This window comes from Takifugu flavidus, chromosome 12 (assembly GCF_003711565.1).
Source record: "Takifugu flavidus isolate HTHZ2018 chromosome 12, ASM371156v2, whole genome shotgun sequence".
Classification (NCBI taxonomy): domain Eukaryota; kingdom Metazoa; phylum Chordata; class Actinopteri; order Tetraodontiformes; family Tetraodontidae; genus Takifugu; species Takifugu flavidus.
Genome location: NC_079531.1, coordinates 10,255,906 through 10,270,804, shown reverse-complemented (window position 1 = coordinate 10,270,804; position 14,899 = coordinate 10,255,906). Strand labels below are relative to the sequence as shown.

The 14,899-nt window shown below is 39.7% G+C and overlaps 3 protein-coding genes across 6 annotated transcripts; 2 read left to right on the top strand and 1 right to left on the bottom strand.

Annotated features, from left to right (window-relative positions):
* The first annotated feature begins 5,527 nt into the window (after window positions 1–5,527).
* On the top strand, window positions 5,528–9,438 carry anapc15 (anaphase promoting complex subunit 15). Of its 2 annotated transcripts, XM_057050376.1 has the most exons (5): window positions 5,528–6,078; window positions 6,231–6,352; window positions 6,426–6,485; window positions 8,595–8,735; window positions 8,866–9,438. In XM_057050376.1, exons 2-5 carry the CDS (start codon window positions 6,233–6,235, stop codon window positions 8,911–8,913), a joined length of 369 nt encoding a protein of 122 aa, XP_056906356.1. In that variant the 5' UTR covers window positions 5,528–6,078; window positions 6,231–6,232; the 3' UTR covers window positions 8,914–9,438. The 2 variants fall into 2 exon arrangements, with proteins under 2 accessions (XP_056906356.1, XP_056906355.1); XM_057050375.1 differs by lacking the exon at window positions 5,528–6,078 and having other exon boundaries at window positions 6,086–6,352.
* On the bottom strand, window positions 8,717–10,613 carry tomt (transmembrane O-methyltransferase). Of its 2 annotated transcripts, XM_057050372.1 has the most exons (4): window positions 10,307–10,612; window positions 10,029–10,225; window positions 9,827–9,949; window positions 8,717–9,707 (listed from the first exon to the last, which is right to left on the bottom strand). In XM_057050372.1, exons 1-4 carry the CDS (start codon window positions 10,566–10,568, stop codon window positions 9,510–9,512), a joined length of 780 nt encoding a protein of 259 aa, XP_056906352.1. In that variant the 5' UTR covers window positions 10,569–10,612; the 3' UTR covers window positions 8,717–9,509. The 2 variants fall into 2 exon arrangements, with proteins under 2 accessions (XP_056906352.1, XP_056906351.1); XM_057050371.1 differs by having other exon boundaries at window positions 10,029–10,613.
* Window positions 10,614–12,185: 1,572 nt separating this feature from the next.
* On the top strand, window positions 12,186–14,600 carry lamtor1 (late endosomal/lysosomal adaptor, MAPK and MTOR activator 1). 2 transcript variants are annotated; one of them, XM_057050374.1, is made up of 5 exons: window positions 12,186–12,435; window positions 13,341–13,486; window positions 13,597–13,674; window positions 13,766–13,889; window positions 14,023–14,600. In XM_057050374.1, the coding sequence occupies exons 1-5, from the start codon at window positions 12,394–12,396 to the stop codon at window positions 14,113–14,115; spliced, it is 483 nt and encodes a 160-aa protein (XP_056906354.1). In that variant the 5' UTR covers window positions 12,186–12,393; the 3' UTR covers window positions 14,116–14,600. The 2 variants fall into 2 exon arrangements, with proteins under 2 accessions (XP_056906354.1, XP_056906353.1); XM_057050373.1 differs by having other exon boundaries at window positions 13,742–13,889.
* Window positions 14,601–14,899: the final 299 nt, after the last annotated feature.

Sequence of the window (14,899 nt, the reverse complement as noted above, 5' to 3'; positions counted from 1 at the left end):
TGTGTGTGTGTGTGATGAACAAAAACAAGGATAAACGAAGTGAAGTCAGTAAATTAGAGAAGAGTTGCCGAGAGAACTGTGTTCGCACGGATGAAAGCGGTAGTGAAATTTCGTGTCATTGCATACTTCGACGTTGCCTAGCTGCGTTTGAAAAAAATACAAACTACTTTTACAGTTGCACATTTATCTCGTTTTCACATTAAATGTATTAAATTGCATATTCAGTTTGAATTCAAGCTTCGGATTAATTATTTGCAACAAAAATTACATTTCATGGGCTCACTGCAAATAAAATGTACACACAATGTAAAATGTAAAGTGATTATATAATTATATGTAAATATATATATAATTATATAATCACTTTACATTTTACAAGAACACATTTTTTGACAGTCATCTGCCACTATTAAATTTAAATATTACTCATCTCAACCTACTCTATCTCAATCTAGTGCTCCTTTGACAATTCAGAAATGAAATATTGCATCTTCACACCTGAAATATTTTATGGTTACTCCCATTCACAGAGCCATAGACAAAGAAATGGTGCAATGAGGCATGACATTTTGCACTTTGAATTGCAATGACCTCACAAAAGTATTAGTAGTAAAATATTAATAGCCACAGGGATGAACAATACAGCGCTATTTCTGGTTCATACATATCTGTGTTTGTCCATCTTAATGTAGGCCCAACAGTACAGAGATGAATCAAGTGTCCTAAAATTTCTTGTAACCATAAAATGCCACCATTTTTTTCTAGTGCATTAATATATTTCAGTGTATTAATCTTAAATGTCTGTATTATTTTGAATTTAACACATTCCACAACACGCTGTATTTTCATCAATCTAAAAAAAAGCATGAATTAACAGTGGCAACAAAAGAGGCCAAACTGTTAAGTACGTAACCTATTTATCCTCTTCCCAGTGCAGTGGCCACGATAAAGTTGCTTTAGGCGACTGTGCTGCGCTCAAACTAATCTGTGCTGACGAGTCAGACTGAGGCCTCATTTCTGTTTCACTGCTTCAATTGTGTGAACTACATGAAAACTCAGGAAGATGCATTTTACAGTTCACTTTTGATTGTCTAAATATTAATAAGCAGTGAAAAGCCCTTTAGAATGTTGTTTTTAAATTACATAAAACTTAATAATAATACTACACAGTCATATATATGTATGATTCCAGTGTTGTAATAATAATAATAATGATCACTGAAAACAGAATTGTTCTCCAAACTATCAAGTCAACAATATATGATGGCTATCCTACAATTTCTGGGTTTTAATCATTTTCGAGTTTATTTAGTGTAAATATATTTAAAAATTAAAAGATCAATGAGCTGACTCTCATTCAGAGGCTGTTACCATTTTGCACTGTTGCCTCACAGCACGAAGGTTCCATTGTTGGCCAGGCAGTTTATGCGTTCATGTCGTGCATTACACCAAATCCTGAAGCATCATATTTCCACTAAGATGGTGCTTTAATCTGTTTTTTCTTTTTGTCAAACGTTTCAAACATGGGGTGTAAAAGTAGAGCAGTCTGTTACAAGATCTATTTTATTCATACTACTACAGGAAAACAGGATGCTTTTTTACATTTTTGTCAGTACATTATACAACAACTTGTACAAATGCCAAGAAAACTAGCATGATGAAGGCAAAGCTTTGGTCTTGCTGTGCGCTGTTAATATAGTACTCAGCTACCTTCTTGTTTGGGTTCAACCCATTGAACCAGAGCTGCATGCAGCGACCTGATGTTTTTGAGTAGGTGGTATAAAGGTAGGAGTTAGACCAGATTTGTTCACACATATATTTGGGGGTGGGGTAAACCTCTGTCCACTTTCTACACTTCCTGTCAGCAGGACATTTGTTGATGCCTGTGGGATAGCAGAGACATTGTTAAATATTAATGTAATAAGAAAGTTCATGTTAATGAGTGTGAATATGTTCTTGAACAGATATGTCTAAATGCTCTGTGGGGTAAGACAAATCTCATTGGAAGTGCATTGCAGAGATGCATCTAAATGAAAATAAGTGCACACGTGCACTTAGTACATCTTGTACCAGTGGTTCACATGGATATCTGTGTGCTTGAGTACATGCCTGAACTCCAATCCCATCCCGTGTGCCAGTTACTCTTGCAGGTGAATTCATTCTTGCAGTCTTCCCACCACTCATGGCAATCTTCTTTACACAGAGGTACATTAAAGATTCGTTCCTTCCTCCAGCTCTGATCCACCTACACACAGGCAACATATCTACTAGCTTATATAGCTAATCAAACATCTTATAGGATCAGTAGAAAGTGATTTCTTTATAAAATTCTGACCTTTCAATGCCATGGGCTCACAGCAGAGTTACAAAGGCTTATACACATTTAACCCTTTGCAAGGTCTCAATAAAAGTTATGTTTAAAGTATTTGGGGGTTTATTTCTACTGTTTTCATTCTTATGTTACGGGCTCATATTGCATATTATACTTTTTTTTAAGCCATTACACACTTCTTGTATCCAGGGCCCTAGGTGTGGTGAGCACTCATAGAAGCAAGTGTCTTGGATAAAATGTTTCTTGCACTCATCACTCATAGCACCGCAGTGATTCCAGTTGAAGTTATACAGATAAGAGTTATCCTCATGGGCTTCAGTACTTGTGTTGGCTGTGCAACATGCATTGTCCCGCCATGGAGCACACTGCAAGCAGTAAATTATAAGCAATTATGTCACCTTACAATTTTTAACATGACTTTTTCATGAAGCTGTAAACAAATTATTATACCTTTGTTATATGTTGTAGACAACTGCATTCCTTACCTGAAGGTAAAGTTGTCCTTCTGGGCCAGGCACTTTTTTGTGGTGCTTGGCATCCATACACATATTGAGTTTGTCCTCAGAGAAGGAGCTACTGGAGAGGGCTAACAGCAATATCATCATATCCCACATCCTTCTGTAAGAGAACATAAATGGGAAAAGAAATGATTAAATTCTGGGGGTAACGTGTCAGTCTGCAAGAGAACCATGAGAGACGAACAAGACCAAGCATACAGCTGAAGCTACACAAAAGCTGTTTAAGGACAGCAAAGTGAAGGTTCCTGAGTGGCAAAGTCAAAGCCCAGATCTTAGTCCAGTTCAGAATTCATGGTTGAAAAGAGCAGCTTTCGCTGGTTCCCCAAGTAAGCTGACAGAGATTGAGCTGTTGGTGAGCTGTGCAAGGAAGAATAGAAGAAATGTGCAGTGTCAAGGTGTGCCAGTTTGACTGAGACCTATGCACAAAGACCGAGGCTTTGAGTGAGAAATGGTACAGTTCTGTTCCATTCCAGCTGTTTCTTTACACAGAAAATGTGTTTTCAGCAAGTGAAAAGGGATTTTTTTTTTTTTAAAAAAAAAGAGGAGATAACGGAACATTTTAACAGAATACCCTATCTCTATTTCCACATAAGTGAGTTGAAATTGGTGGCGTTTTGTGTTTGTATTCATGTGTTCAGGTTTTCTACTTTTTACTTTCCCTTTTTAATTATCCAGAAGCAAATACATAATTAAAAAAGTAACACAGACATTATAAATGCTGGTGTTAGACTAGTTCAGTGAGCTTTACCTTTTATGCCAGAGTTTTTCAATTTCTGAGCTAGTGCCTACTGGCCCTTGGATTAAAGATAGAATATTTTATTTCATTTCATTTTCTAGACCAATTCGTCCCTTTCGGGGTCATGTGGAGGGTGCTCCAGCCTATCCCAGCTGCATATGGCTGAAAGGAGGTCCACCCCTGGATGAGTCGCCAGTTCATCGCAGGGCCCTTGTGAGCAATTATGAGTCCGGTGCCTTGGTCAAGAGCACCTCGGAATTGCTCTGAAGGTGTTCTGGCACCTTCCCCTACTACCAGAACACCCTCCGTGTTTTGGTCTCACCAGGTCTTGAACCGAGAACCCTCCACTTCTTAGCCCAGTCCTCAACAGACTAAGTGACCACCACCCCTACTGACAGAATACAGCAATAATAATTTGACCAAATACACTCTTTAAAATCCTGATGATTTACAGCTACCATGATTTACTCCTTCCTTCTGCCCTTTGACTTTATGCCAGATCATTTAAAATTATATCATGCAATAAAGCAATGACAATGTAAATACAGGTAAAGTTAAATGAAAATATCTATAGAAAACAAAAAGATTTACCTTTCTGACAGTTCTGCAAATATTTCTTTGAGAAATGACTGTACCACTCTCTCAGCACAAGCAACTCTGGGAAGACACAGCACAGCACTACCTAAATGTGACTGTAATGTAATTAAGTGTCTCCTCAGTCCAAGGTTAACCCCTGTAGTGTGTGTGCGCGAGTGTGGGTAGTGTGCGGTGTGATGAATTTATTGTTGCAGGGTAGGCTTTTTTCTATCTTATCTAGAGATATAAATTACTCTGTCTTTTGCTCCCTGTCACAGGACTCAGTTTTTATAATGACTCGGCAATTTAAAACAAGTTGTAACTTTTGGGGTCCAGGGTTCCGGGTTGTGTTTGGTTTTTCCTGCAGGGAACGTGAAGGGGTCAATATTGGCAACAGCTGGCGCTGCAGGCAGGCGCACCTGTCGGCAATTTCCATCAGGCCACTTCTTTAAGGAGGGAGCGCCTGCCTACCAGTGTCGGAGTGTTTTTGGTGTGTTCCCTTGCTCATTCAAGGTCTCCACGCCGCTTTGCTGGTCTAGAGAACGCGCAGGACTTGACTACCGTGTTTGCTCCGCTCTGGAGCTCTCGGTGTGCCCCGGAAGACCAGACGAGTGCTTCCCTGCAGTCCAGGAGGACTGCCGTTTAGAGTTTATTAAATAAAACCTATTTTTGGACTTTTTAATCACTGCGTTCTTGCCTGCTTTCGGGTCCTGTAAAAACCCAATCCTTAACAGTAACAGTTCTTAGTCGTGTATATGGATGGGTCAAAAAGATCCAAAAACACACCCACAATTATGCTGGGGTCTTCTTAAGTTCCGTTTAATGGGAGTAACTCAACCATGGACTATGGAACGCAGTCTTTCATTCATATACAAGCACACAACACGAAAATTGTCACTAATTAACTTGAGCAAAAGAAAAGGAGTATCAGCATATTCTGCTGTAGGACGTGCGCTGCTGGGAACCGGAGAGTAGCGGGCAGGTAGGTGACATCACAAGACAGCAACGCAGGTCGCCCAAAGGCCCATCCCATACACTGCGACTGTTACAAAGTGTATACTTTTATTATGCTACATAAAACAGTCACAAGAAATGTTGTTTGGTCACGTGACATTTTACTGCACAGTGCTTGAACTAAATTCTTGACATATCTATTTAGCCGTCTAAAACACACCCTGTGTTTTTCTCGTTTCATTTAATGGGAGTAGCTCAACCACCAGAGGAAGGTGGGATGACACGACTCAGATTTGGACACACAGGATTAAATAACGCACATATAAAATAGGGAAATACAAGGGGTGGGTGTGGTCGGGAAGAATCAGTGGAGCATGTCTTAGCACACTCTAGAGTACAGTTGGATGTGAGAGATATTCTGCGGAGCAGGTCAGAGATTGAGGGCGTTAAATTTGTGAAGTTTATGACTAAGTTGATAAAGAGAATATAGGGTTTGTGGGTCTTTGTCTTTCAGAATATAGGGTTTGTGGGTCTTTTTTTAACGAGTACATTGTTCAGATGTGTATTCATCCAGGGTGGCTATTCTAATCAGTCGGTAGCGGTAATGCACTCGAACATTTGCCAACCGCCATTAAACAGGAAGGAAGAAGAAGACGTGCTCCGACTGCGTTACTGTCTGCCATACTGCGCAGCTCAGAAAGAGACGCATGTCACTTAACGGTCCATTCCCATACGCTTCCACTGTTGCGTAATATAGTTAATGGGTGTTTTGATTAATTAGGATAGTTAAATCTCTTAACAACTGTCCGGATGACATAAACATTAAAACTCGGAGACGCGGAACCTTTGTGTACGGAATTTCTCCCGGAAGTTCTCCGTACAATTTCCAGATGAACACAAGATAGTTCCGGTAGTTTTAATTAGAAATCAACGAGAACTTGGATATCTGACATATTTTTCAGGTACAACATCTTGTGATACAATTGAATGTTGTATGTATGTATGTATATATATACACACACACTTCAAAATATATATATTCCCCCTCCCCCGCCGACCCTTTTACCCGTCAGAGTTGGCATAAGACTGATTCTGTTGTCCCCTCGTCATGCAGTCATGTCCACACTTTTTCCCTCTCTCTTTCCTCGGATAACGGAGTCCCTGTGGTTCAACTTGGATCGACCCTGCGTGGATGAGACTGAACTGCATCAGCAGGAACAACAACACCAATCCTGGGTAAGCAGCTCTTCGAAATAAAGTCCTGTCCGGTTTCATGTGCCCAACTAACATTGTGCTTTCTGTACCCCAGCTTCAGAGCATTGCAGAGAAAGACAACAACCTCATACCAATCGGGAAGGCCATTTTTGAGGTAATCAATTTCACCTGCTGGTGTAAAGAAATGGGATAGCCAGTAAGGTAGGAAAGAAAATCAATTATCAAGACACCTCATGGAATGGTGCTTACAGGTAGTTTCCGAAGACAAGTCTCCTTTGTTATTTCTTCTATTATTTTCTGTGGGTACACCTGCACAAAGCTGTAGAGGATTTTCAAGTACTGCAGCTTCTTCATGATGGCCAGAAGACTGGCTGTGTCTTCCAGCATGGTGTTAGGAGCTTGGACATGTAGAAATTAAGAAGATTAAGATGTACTTTATTCATTCCCGTAGGGAAATTGAATTGTAGTAGCAACCTATACAAAGTATAGAAACAGAATAAATAAATACAGATAAGATTAGAATGTTATAAGCATATATACAGCATATATTATAAGCATATATATAATATGTACGTAATATAATATATACATATTATAAGCATTATAAGCATATATACATAAATATAGAATAAAATAGAAATAAAATTACAACATAAACATTACACAATTATTGTTATTGGCTGGGTTTGGATGAATTATAGAGTCTGATGGCGGATGGCAGGAATGACTTCCTGTACCGTTCCTTAGAGCAGCGAGGCTGCAGGAGTCTGCTGCTGAAGCTGCTTCTCAGTTTGTCCACTGTGTTATGGAGGGGGTGGGAGGGATTGTCCATGATTGTCCGCAATTTCAACACCATCCTGTCCCTCACCACCTCGTCTAAGTTTGCAAGTCTACAGCCAACAACAGACCCTGCCTTTTTAATGAGTTTGTTAAGTCTGTTGGCATCCTTTGCTGTAATGCCTGCTCCCCAGCACACTACAGCAAAGAAGATGGTGCTAGCCATGACACACTGGTAGAACATGTGGAGCATCCTGCTGCAAACACTGAAGGACCTGAGTCTCCTGAGGAAATAGAGTCTGCTCATGGCCTTCTTGTAAACAGCATCGGTGTTTATGGACCACTCCAGTTTATTGTCCAGCTGAACACCCAGGAACCTGTAAGATGTGACTATTTCCACTTCTTTCCCACTAATGCAGACTGGGGAGGGTGGGGACTTGCTTTTACTGAAATCCACCACCATCTCCTTCGTCTTGGTCACATTGAGCTGCAGAAGGTTCTCCCTGCTCCAGCTAACAAAACTCTCCACAAGGTCCCTGTATTCATCCTCTTGTCCATTCTCCACACAACCGACTATGACTGTGTCATCAGAGTACTTCTGGAGATGACATGTCTCAGAGTGGTACTGGAAGTCAGCTGTGTAGGTGGTGAACAGAAAGGGGGGGAGAGCACAGTTCCTTGGGCAAGTATAGTATAGCAAGTATATCACTGCATCATCAACCCCCACCTTAGGCTGATAGGCAAACTGCAGAGGGTCTTGAAAGGGGCTCACCAGGGGTCTGAGGTGTGACAGCACCAGCCGCTCCATGACCTTCATAATGTGGGAGGTCAGTGCTCTTGGCCTGTAGTCACTCAGTGCCACAAATTATACTTAGCCTCATTCAGAGTTAACAATTCACAGAAATTGGATCAGCCTGTGATCCCATTTTTTTCCTTTTCCCTTTGACCATGATCATGTCCCTGTTCCGAATGGGATAATGATTTGATTTCCACATTGTTGGTCATAAATAGGTATGAATTACTGTCTGGGCCTTTGAATCCTTCCAAATTTACCAGTGTAGCCTACCACCATCTGATAAATAAAACAGCCTTCACAACATAGTAGTAAATCTTCCTTCTGTATGTTTCCCATCAGCCCTTATATTATGTAGGTTTCCTATTTAAATGGTCACTTTATGGCTGTTTTCAAAATGAGGTGTTCTTTTCTGGATATTTGCTTAGCTCTGTGAACCTTCACTAACAGTGCTTGTATTACAGGTAAAATAATGTCTCATTCCTTTCATAGTCCACTGTTCCCACGTCTTATCTCATGTCTCTGCCCAATCACACCCAGTCTCTCGAACTATGCTGTTGTGAACTCACCTTTACTGTAGATGACCTGCTGGGGGCCACTATTTATAGAATGCTGCATTTGTGATGGCCTTTTCAAAATTAGAAAGCCTGTGTGTTGCCTCAGTTCACTTTATGTTTCCTAACTGGCTTCTAGCCAGGATATGAAGAAGAGGAAGAGGAAGATGATGAGGATGAAGAGGACAGTGAAGAAGACTCAGAAGATGAAGAAGACATGCAGGACATGGATGAGATGAATGATTACAATGAGTCGCCTGATGATGGGGAGATTAATGAGGTGCTTTATTGTAGAATCTGCATGCAAAAATCTCATCTGTGCCATGACAGCAAATCAAAACTATTGAAATTATAAAAAATTAAATCTTAAATTCCTCTTTACATAAACAGTTTGTGTTTGTCTCTGACAGGTGGACATGGAGGGTCCTGATCAAGATCAAGATCAATGGATGATTTAAGAGAAAAATAAAGTGTTAGTTTGCGTTAGGTTGTCGTACATTGACTCTGGACTCTGGAGAGTTGAGTGAGTGAGACCTGAAAGGCTTCTTATCTTTCACGCATCACATAAAACATTGGTCAGCTTGTATTTTAAACCCCTTTTAGGTGTCTTGACTGGTTTCTGGTAGTACTGATGTGTGGCTATGTCACAAACACATGATCCTTCTGTTTTATAGGCCCTCCCATGGTGAGAGCTGTAGCTATCTTCCTCGTAAGGACTTGTGTGAACTCTGGCTTCATTTTCTGACACCACAGTTGTGAAACTACTGACTTTGCACAAACAATTCGTTTCCTATAAAGGAAACGGAAAAAATAATGACATTTTATAGCAGCATTTGTGCCGCTTATCTTTCTTAAATTAAACTATCCTGTTAGCTGTAAAAGCATAGATTTGTCGCATGTTTTTTTAAAACCATCTTCAGTTGACTCTCATCTTTGCCTGAAAGTGTTGTTTTATTAAACAATTTTGATTAAAACTGAAAGAATTCAGTTTCAGTATACTTTATTACTTATTTGATTCATTTTATGATTCTTTGAATTTCCCAGGCAGCGTAAATCAGTTGTGTCCCTTGTACACCAGCTCAGCCATCCCATCCCTGATGCCTTTACTGTACTCCAAGGTTGCTCTATGGACCTTCCAGTCGTACAAACCGCTTTTTCGAACATGTCTGAGAAACCTAGGAGCTCCAGGGAACAACACGTTGTCAGCCACGATCATGGATCCTTTACACAGCATACCAGAACCCTCCAGCATCTATAAAAGAGCATGGACAATGAGCCCAGATATATTTTTTCAACTATAAATTAGGCTTCTGAGCAAGGTGAGGGTTTTATTCAGAATGTAACATAAACTTTTTTTTAAACTATTGTCACCTGCAAATCGGGGGCATAACATTTCTTCCAGTGGTCCATAAAGACAAAATCCAGCCTTTCCAAACCATATTCTGAGTGCAGTTTAGGGATAACTTCATCTGATGGATTCACAATAAGCTCTACCTGCAGAACAAATATAATGCTGTCAGATGTAACTGAAGCTCAACAGCATGTGAGTACACTGCTCTTCCTGCCTTCTTACAGTGTTGTCATCAAATCCTGCCAGGCGGATGATTTTTTCAGCAATGGCAGCATTATTCTGGTCCATTTCAATGCTGTAGAGTCTGGCACCCAGCGGCAGAGCCCGCGCAATCCTCACTGTGCTGTACCCACAATGGGCACCCAGCTCCAGCACAGTCAGGGGGCTGTGTTCTAGCAATAGCCGGTCAAGGATCTTCCCTGCACACAGCAATCCTGCACCTATAATAGTTATTTCCACATGCAAATGACAAACTGTTGTAAAACAACAGATCTTCTCACCTTTTTTGGGCCCTATATTACTGATGAACTCAATCTTGCTGCACCAGATATCAAAGGCATCCAGAATGCTGTCAGGATCACCGGGGATAGCGTGCGTGAGAACATACTGGTAGGCGCGTTGCTCTCGACTCAGACCACTCACCAAGTCCTTCCATATTCTGACCAGGACCGCCCGATAGAACAACATAAAGAAGAAGCGGTACTTGATAAGTAGCGTCAGCAGCAGGGGAAGGAAAGCCAGGGCAACAGCAGGAGATACCATCCTAATGTGGAAAATCAAAAATGTATACTTCAATGCACTCACAAATATAGAATTACTGATAATGTGTAAGAAGTGATGACGTTCAATGTTTAGGTAAGCATTTACCTCAAAAGGGAAAAAGTAAAAACATGAAAATAATAATCAGTTGTCATCATTTCCATTGCTCTTTAGTGACCACATGTATTTGTTCAACTGATCTGCCACATTCATATAATGCATCGAAACTATATACGAAAAAGTACATTTGCCGAGTCCAAATACCACTGAAACAATGACGATCATTTGAGTAACTGACAAACATTAAACACACAGGTATGTTGGAACAACAGTATATTTACTCATTACTGGCAGATGGGCCTGAGGGCTGAAAATATTTTTCTATTTGCAGCAAGAAAGAAACTTCACAAGCATACAATTTGTAGCAACAAACTTGCTACAGACTTTATAGATTCTCTTCTAATATCGCTATTGATGGGAAATGTTAACATAAAATTACACAAAGATATTGATGCAAAAATGAGCTTACCTGTTTTTTTTAAAAAAACAACAACACACACACAATGGGTTGAGAAGCAATGGAAGCTGCACAACAGCCGAGCTGAATGTGTGTCTCTCTGTGTATACATGTGGACAATGTGTGTAACAGAATCAAGGTGATGAATAATTTATTCATCACATGCACAGCAACTATTGTCCTGAAATTATTTTCATGGGGATAACTAAAAAATAGAGTTGAGGTTTTTGTCATTGCTTGCTGTGGGGTGTAAAGTAATATATTAAAAGATTTCATAGAAACAATAATTGCATAGAAAGACATTTGACACCTTCAGTTAACCTCAATGGGTGTGAATCAATGTGGAGTCAAATTTCTTTGATTTGCATATTGTGTCTGTTCATCAGATCAGCTGACATTAGCATGCTGCTGCCACACACTGATGCAGTTCTATCGCTTCAATGCTCTTATGTAATCTTTTTTGACATGTAGTGGAGTCAACTGGACTGTTGGGGAGAGAATTCCCCAGTTCTAATTTACTCCTCTTTTCTGAGATTCTTGTGATTGACATTGTATGAGACTTAGAAAAACAATAAATATCAGAACAAGAGATTATACATTATACATACATTACATAAAATTATACAATACATTAAAATTATTCAAACAAAGGAAACTTTACAGAAAGCAGCATTACTTTTTTTCTGCAAAACACTCATTCAAAATAAAATCCCACCGATGACCTTTCAAAATCTCTTCATATATGTGTAATGAAGTGGTGGCTTGCAAACAAAATATGTTTTCATTCTGTATGGATGATCCACAAAACTGCTCATTTGATTTGATTTGACTGGCAAACCACCTTTACCGAAGTTTCATTTCTAGCCGAAACACACAGGTGAAAATGTAGTTCCGAAATGACCAGAAGGTGTCGCAATGTGGACACATTCGTACGCCTTTGAGGCACCTTTATTCTGTGACGTTAGTGTGTACACTCTTGTAACAGATAGTTGATAATCGTCTAACAGACGGTCTCTGCATGGACATGAGAGAATATCTCTCTTTGTGTGAATCTGTCAGTCTGTTAGATGAGGAAACTTCTCCCGTCACGTGCCCCCCCTCACACAGTCGCTTCCTGTCACAGCGGAAGTGTGAAGCGCTAGCTTGCTGTCATGTGATCGATCATTGTTGACACTTGTTTCCATTTTTCCGAAGCTCATTTCGAGACAGTGGCGATACATTTAATGCTTATTGAAAGAAAAGAACCGTGGCTATATTCTGACCGACAAAAGGGAGATCGGGGTTGTGTAGTTTCACCCCTCCGACGGCGTCATGGGTTGCTGTTACAGCAGCGACAACGAGACCACAGAGCAGGTAGTTAGCGGCTAAAGGCTAACGGTTCCTAAGGTTCAAGCTGTTTTTGACTTGTGTAAAATAATTAGGGGTTGTTGATTCATCTTTATCCGTCTTACACGTAGTGCGCATGTGTGGATAAGTCACTAATTAATTTGAATAGAGCAGAGAAAAGGGCACCTTTAGCTACCACAATAGGCCCGATCCAGGAGTTTTCGAGACAACAAAATTAAGTAATTTAATCATTTTTTGTATATTTCAGACTCCAAAAAAGATTACAAATACATGTATATTCAATGTAATGTCATTAGCTACTTAAAATGTTCATCAGTGCGACTGATTATTGATCTATATAGATTTAAGATGGTGTCACATGATTAATCGTCCAGTTACCTAGTTTTAAGATATAATTGCTCAGTTAGTTAGTTTGAAGTAATATGTCGGGTATACATATATTTTACATACATACATACATACATCTACAGTGTAATAGATTTGGTGGAGTTGTTGCAATTTTTTTATTTCTAAGATCAAATAAATCATTTGCTCAGTTGGTTGTAGAAATACATGTTAATTGTGTTAGATAAGAAAAACTAAATGTAATTGACCATAAGAATCCGTTCATGTATTAAAAGGTTAGTACCTAAATACATGATGAGGTTTGTGTTTTTCCAGCTGTTTGTGTGACTGAAACCCTGATTAATTCTATTGCAATTAAGGCTGTTAAATATGTATTTTTAAATTTGATGAGTCAGATTAGCAATAGGTGAATTATGAACTTTAAAGGTGTTTCTTATGAATTCTTGTATGTAGTCATTGTCCTAGGCATGAAACTAATTTTCCATTACAAAAGACATTCAGTCAGGCGTTCATCAGAACTTAAAGTTCTGACTAGTTTTGAGCTGGTGTGTTCTCATCTGTTCCAGGGTTCTGATGAACGTAAGCCACTGCTTCCCCATCCCAACCCCATCAGCAAACCCCCAAGTGGGGCTGACTGGATAAACACAAGTGTCCCGTCAGCACGGACTGATGAACAGGCACTCCTCACATCCATTCTTACTAAGACTGCCCAGTAAGGCACCTCTTCACACGTCCATAGATGTGGCCAGCTCAGCATGGACCTCCCGCTGTACAAGGCTTTTGGGCTTTTACTAAACTGATTATTTTTTTCTTCTCAATCAGAATTATTATTGATGTGTCAGCAGCTGACTCAGTCATGATGGAGCAGCATGAATATATGGACAAAGCTCGGCAGTACAGGTATATGTGGCCAACATTGCATAGCATTTGTTGTGGAAGCTTTTTAATTCTTAAAATTGCATATTAGGAAGCACTGTGGTTTTAATTTCAGTACAAAGTTGGCTGTACTGAGCAACAGTCTTCCCCATAAGAAGGCCATGACTCTTCCATCCCTCACCACCCAGCCCCATCAAGTGCTTGCTAGTGACCTGGTGCCATATTCAGATATTCAGCAGGTACGCATTGGCATTGTTGGCTATATTTAGGTCAAGTCTGTTTCGTTATTTGTGTGGTGGGGATGTCTTTAAATAGTGAGTGTTTTCACTTTTTTCTACAAATCTTATACATTTTTACTCGTTATCTTCACAGGTGTCCAAGATAGCTGCTTATGCTTACAGTGCAATTTCTCAAATTAAAGTGGATGCGAAGGAAGAACTGGTGGTCCAGTTCGCCATTCCCTGATTCCTCTCCTGGGAGCTTCATTTCTACTCCCATCTTGCTCCCTCTGCATCACTACTGCGATTTCTTCCTCCGGCTAACCTTTGATCAAACTATCATGGTCCTCATGTTCTAACTAGCACTAAGGGCTTCAAAGATAAACATGTTGCAGGATCGCAGTCTTTTGTTGTTGATGTACTGATTTATGGGACTTTGATAAAAAAGTTAAGAATGAATGTTTGTTTTTTGTTTGAATCACAGACTGTTAAATTCAGCTGTAGAAAATTCAAGCTTTCTTTCTTCTCAAGCTTGTTTTTCTTTCCTAGTTTTCAGATCTAACACAGTAGCTTAACTTTAACTCAAAGTCTTGGTGTCCAAAAGACGGTTGTAAAGTATTTTTCTACACATCTTGTACAGAAGCTTTTTGATGTTTGGAGGTGTACACAGTATGGTAGGTACCACTGAATGGATAAACCTTGCAACATGGCATAAAGATTTCCTTTCCCTAATTTGTTTGTTCTGTTGTCTTTGCCATCTTTTCGGAGTCAGACATTTGTCATCCTGGCCAGAAATCAAAGCATCCTATAATAATGAGATTGGGCTGTGAAAGGTCTGGAGTTATCCTGGATTTTTTGTCTTGGCTAATTATTGTGCTTCGATCTAATTGCTCTTTTACTTTGAAGTTAAACGAAAATTTAAATATGAATAAATAACAAATATAAGCAGTTCTGACTGTTGGAGTTGGTAAAATAAAAAGGTTTTTCAATTGTACACAGATTTCTGAATAATTCAAACTCTTAAAGTCTGC